Source organism: Corvus brachyrhynchos, unplaced genomic scaffold (assembly GCF_000691975.1).
Source record: "Corvus brachyrhynchos isolate BGI_N302 unplaced genomic scaffold, ASM69197v1 scaffold19, whole genome shotgun sequence".
NCBI classification, from domain to species: Eukaryota; Metazoa; Chordata; class Aves; order Passeriformes; family Corvidae; genus Corvus; species Corvus brachyrhynchos.
In genome coordinates, this window is record NW_008246061.1 from 3,402,824 (window position 1) to 3,406,655 (window position 3,832).

Sequence of the window (3,832 nt, forward strand, 5' to 3'; positions counted from 1 at the left end):
GTATTGGAACCAGAAAAGAGAAGGGGCATTTGGAGTAAAGCTGAGGAAAATCCCAACATATGCTGGAGTGGTGTGTAGTCTGAGTGTCTGAGTGCCATGTCCTCTAAAACAAGGTTGTAAAAGCTTTAGAAAAAGAACAGCATACAACTTGAATGTTCAGGAAGAGCAAGAACAACCTAAATGAAATTCTGTAGAAAGCAATGAGGCTAAAATTCAATTTTCCAGTGCTGAAAATGAAGGTGGGAACCTGGGATGCTTGCTTCCAGTGAGGATACTGGTTTGTCCAGCAGATCAAAACCTGATGACAGGAATTTAACTAAGAAGATGTTGCAGTGAAAAGACCTGGCCTGTGTGGAAGTAATAGACGACACCATTGTAAGAATGGAGTTAAGAAAGCCTAAAGGCAGGTGAATTTGATACTGAAATGGTCTGTAGGATTATTATGGATGAAAAGTCATGAGTAGGACAAGCTTTGCTGTGAGCAGAGGTGCCACTGGCTATGAAATGCTTTCTGAGGTGCAGGAGGCTGCAAGGGCAAAAAGAGCATCACAGAGTTGGGAGACTTTTGCTACTGAAGTTACTGGTATAACCTGTGAAGCATTCCAGTGGGACATGGTTACAGAAAACTTTTTTATTCACCTTAAGCTTCTGCTTTTGAAAAATTTGAAGAAAGGTCTCTCAAGACAAGGCACAACTCTTAATGATTATGTGGAGCCTGTGAAATCCTGTGGTGATGAAAAAGATTGAACCATATATGCCATCAGCAATTGAAAATGGTGCCTACCAAACTGTACTGAGGTTTAGTAAGCAGCACCCAAAACTTACTTCAGATTACTTGTCTGAAGTGACTGGTATGTACCCAAATTCTTTATATCTATAGACCTTCCTCTAGTAAACATGAGTTCTCTCTGCTCTAGTCGTGTTTAATAAGTGGGAAGAGGAAAAATCAAGAACCTGAGGGGAAATTAAAATGAGCAGCTGAAGTAAAACAAAGGGCATGGAGAAGTTTTAAAGATATGAAGGAATTTAGATAACCATATAGCAGCATCTGAGGGGAGGCTGAGTGAGTTGGACTGTGCAGCCCAGAAGAGGTTCAGGGGACCTGCTCGATGGGAAGAGTGGAGAAGAGGAGCCAGGCTCTGCTCTGGTGCCCAGGAAAGAATGGGCGACAGTGGGCACAACCTAAAACATGAAAGTTCTGTGTAAATGTCAGAAAAAACTTCTGCAAGCATGATTGAGCAGGTTGCCCCACGGGGTTGTGGAGCTTCCATCCTCAGAGACACAGTTAACCCAGCTGGACACAGACCTGGGCAAGGAAAGATCTGTCTTGATCTTTAAATATCTGCAGTGCAGTTCTGATCATGATCCCAGAAGATACAGCAGGAGTAACACAGGAAGATGCAAGGGAGGGAACAGTTTGCCTTCAGGGATGGAACTTAGATGGGAATGCTTTACCTTGCTGAAGAGATGTGAGGAGCTTTTACAACTAAAACTAGCACAAGGGAAGAGTAATCAGACAAGAAATGCTTATTGCTTTTCACTAGTTTGGGACCAGGTTCCTCAGCAAGCCATTCAGGAGTCTCCTGCAGCAGTGGATTTGACAGCTACAGGGTTAATAACACAGGATGGATCTGTGGTAAATCTCCCACCATGCTGATTATATGGAGGTTCAGATGGAGCCCCTGCCTCGGAATGACAAACCACAAGTTGCAGAGCAGCAAGATTGGCCAAATATTGCTCCACACATCCTCCAAAGTACCTTGATGGTAGGATCTGGGCCTAGACAGGAATATGTGGATTTTGAGATACCTGTTGTATACCTTTAGCAAGGCTGGTAATACCAAACTTATGCCAAGGAACCTCAGATATGTGCTACCTGTGGGTTTTAATCTGGGTTATTCTAGGTCTGCAACCACCGAGAAGAGCTTAGTAGCAGTTGTTCCATCACATCTCTCCCCATGATTCCAGGTGCCGCTGCTCTTCCGTGCCCTGATCCACCTGGGCTGCGTGTGCATGGTCAGCAGGCAGCTCGTCCGGCACCTGGCAGGGCGAGAGGCTGAAACCTTCAACATCGAGCACCTGGAGATGCGCTCGCTGGCCCAGTTCACTTACCTAGAGCCAGGTGAGGCATTCTGGGAGAGGGGCTCCTGGGGCAGCTGGTACCCATGGGCACCACTGATGCTCTGTGCTCTGTGTCCCCAGGAAGCATTCGCCACATCTACCTTTACCACAGCTCCCAGGGCAGCAAGGCGCTCCTGGGCCTCTTCATCCCCTCACAGCGCAAGGCTGCCGTCTTCGTGCTGGACAAGGTAAGGAGGGCTGTGGAGGGTGGGGAATTGGGGGTGCTGGTGGGTGAGAGGCTGAACATGCCCTGGACACGTGCACTGGCAGCCCAAAAACCCCCCGTGTCCTGGGCTGATCCCCACAGTGTGGGCAGCAGGGGAGGGAGGGATTCTGCCCCTCTGCCTTGGTCAGGTGAGAGCCCACATGCAAAGCTGCCTCCATCTCTGGGGTTTGCAACATAGGAATGACATGGAGGTGCTGAAGCAAGTTCACAGGAGGCCACGGAGATGCTGTGATGAGGGCTGGAGCCCTTCTGCTCTGGAGACAGGCTGGGAGAGCTGGAGGTGTTCAGCCTGGAGAAGAGAAGGCTCCAGGGAGACCTTAGAGGCCCTTCCAGTGCCTGAAGAGAATTGGAAAGGAACTTTGGACAAGGGATGGAGTGACAGAATAAGGGGGAATGGCTTCCCACTGCCAGAGGGCAGGGTTAGATGCGATATTGGGGAGGAAATTATTCCCTGTGAGGCTGGTGAGACCCTGGCACAGGTTTGCCAGAGAAGCTGTGGGTGCCCCATCCCTGGAAGTGTTCTAGGCCAGGTTGGATGGGGCCTGGAGCAACCTGGTCTAGCTGACCTCAAGTTGCACCAGGGGAGGTTTAGGATGAATGTTAGGAAAAACTTCACCAAAAGGGTTGTCAAGCCCTGGCACAGCTGCCCAGGGCAGTGGTGGAGTCACCATCCCTGGAGGGATTTAAAAGATGTGAGGATTTGGCACTTGGAGGCATGGTTTAGTGGTGGCCTTGGCAATGTTGGGTGGACAGCTGGACTTGATCTTACAGGTATTTTCTAACCTAAACAATTCTGAGATTATATGGTGTCCCTGTCCGTGGCAGGGGGTTGGACTAGACAACCTTTAAAAGTCCTTTCCACCCCAGACCTGGTAGGGCCAGGCAGCAGGAGGTTTCTCCATATATTGCACATCCCTGCTATGTTTTAGTAGGGCCCCTGGAACCACACATCCCAGGGTTGCTCTCCCCCTGCTCTGACCTGATTCCTCTTGCACCCAGGTACGCAGCAACCAGATGCCAAACCTCACCACCTTGTTCTCAGCAGAGCGCACAGCTCTGCTGGAAAAGGTGGGCAAGGAGCTCCTGCCACCGGACAAACACACCTTTGAGGTGCGCGCTGAGACCGACCCCAAGGCCATCTACAGAGGTGTCCAGCGGCTGCTCTTGGGCTACAAGGTGAGATGAAGGTGGGGGGAATGTGGGACCATGGGGACTAAGGGAAGGATGCTGTGGAAGGCACTGGTGCACCAGTTCTAAGAACACCTGCTTGTAACTGCTGGACCCAAGGTCAAGAAGCTTGTTTTGTTTGTGGGGGTCTTACCTGGAGCAGTGCCAGCAGAAAGGCCACCTCAGGATCTCTCTCCATCCCTGCACTCAGCTGGAGAGCTGGTGGTGTGGAGGTGGGTGGGTGCTTTGGGAATGCTGGGGTGTGCTGTCCCAGGACCATGGGGACCTGCTGTGGGGAGGGGGCACCTGACACCACCA

General features: G+C 50.4%; 1 protein-coding gene across 1 annotated transcript in view; it reads left to right on the forward strand.

Annotated features, from left to right (window-relative positions):
* POLE (DNA polymerase epsilon, catalytic subunit) overlaps positions 1 to 3,832 on the forward strand; it is a 31,181-nt gene that overhangs the window by 21,871 nt on the left and 5,478 nt on the right. Inside the window, exons 32-34 of the mRNA XM_017746490.1 lie at positions 1,969 to 2,122; positions 2,203 to 2,309; positions 3,347 to 3,529. Coding sequence (XP_017601979.1) covers positions 1,969 to 2,122; positions 2,203 to 2,309; positions 3,347 to 3,529 — 444 coding nt within the window. The remainder of the gene's footprint in view (positions 1 to 1,968; positions 2,123 to 2,202; positions 2,310 to 3,346; positions 3,530 to 3,832) is intronic.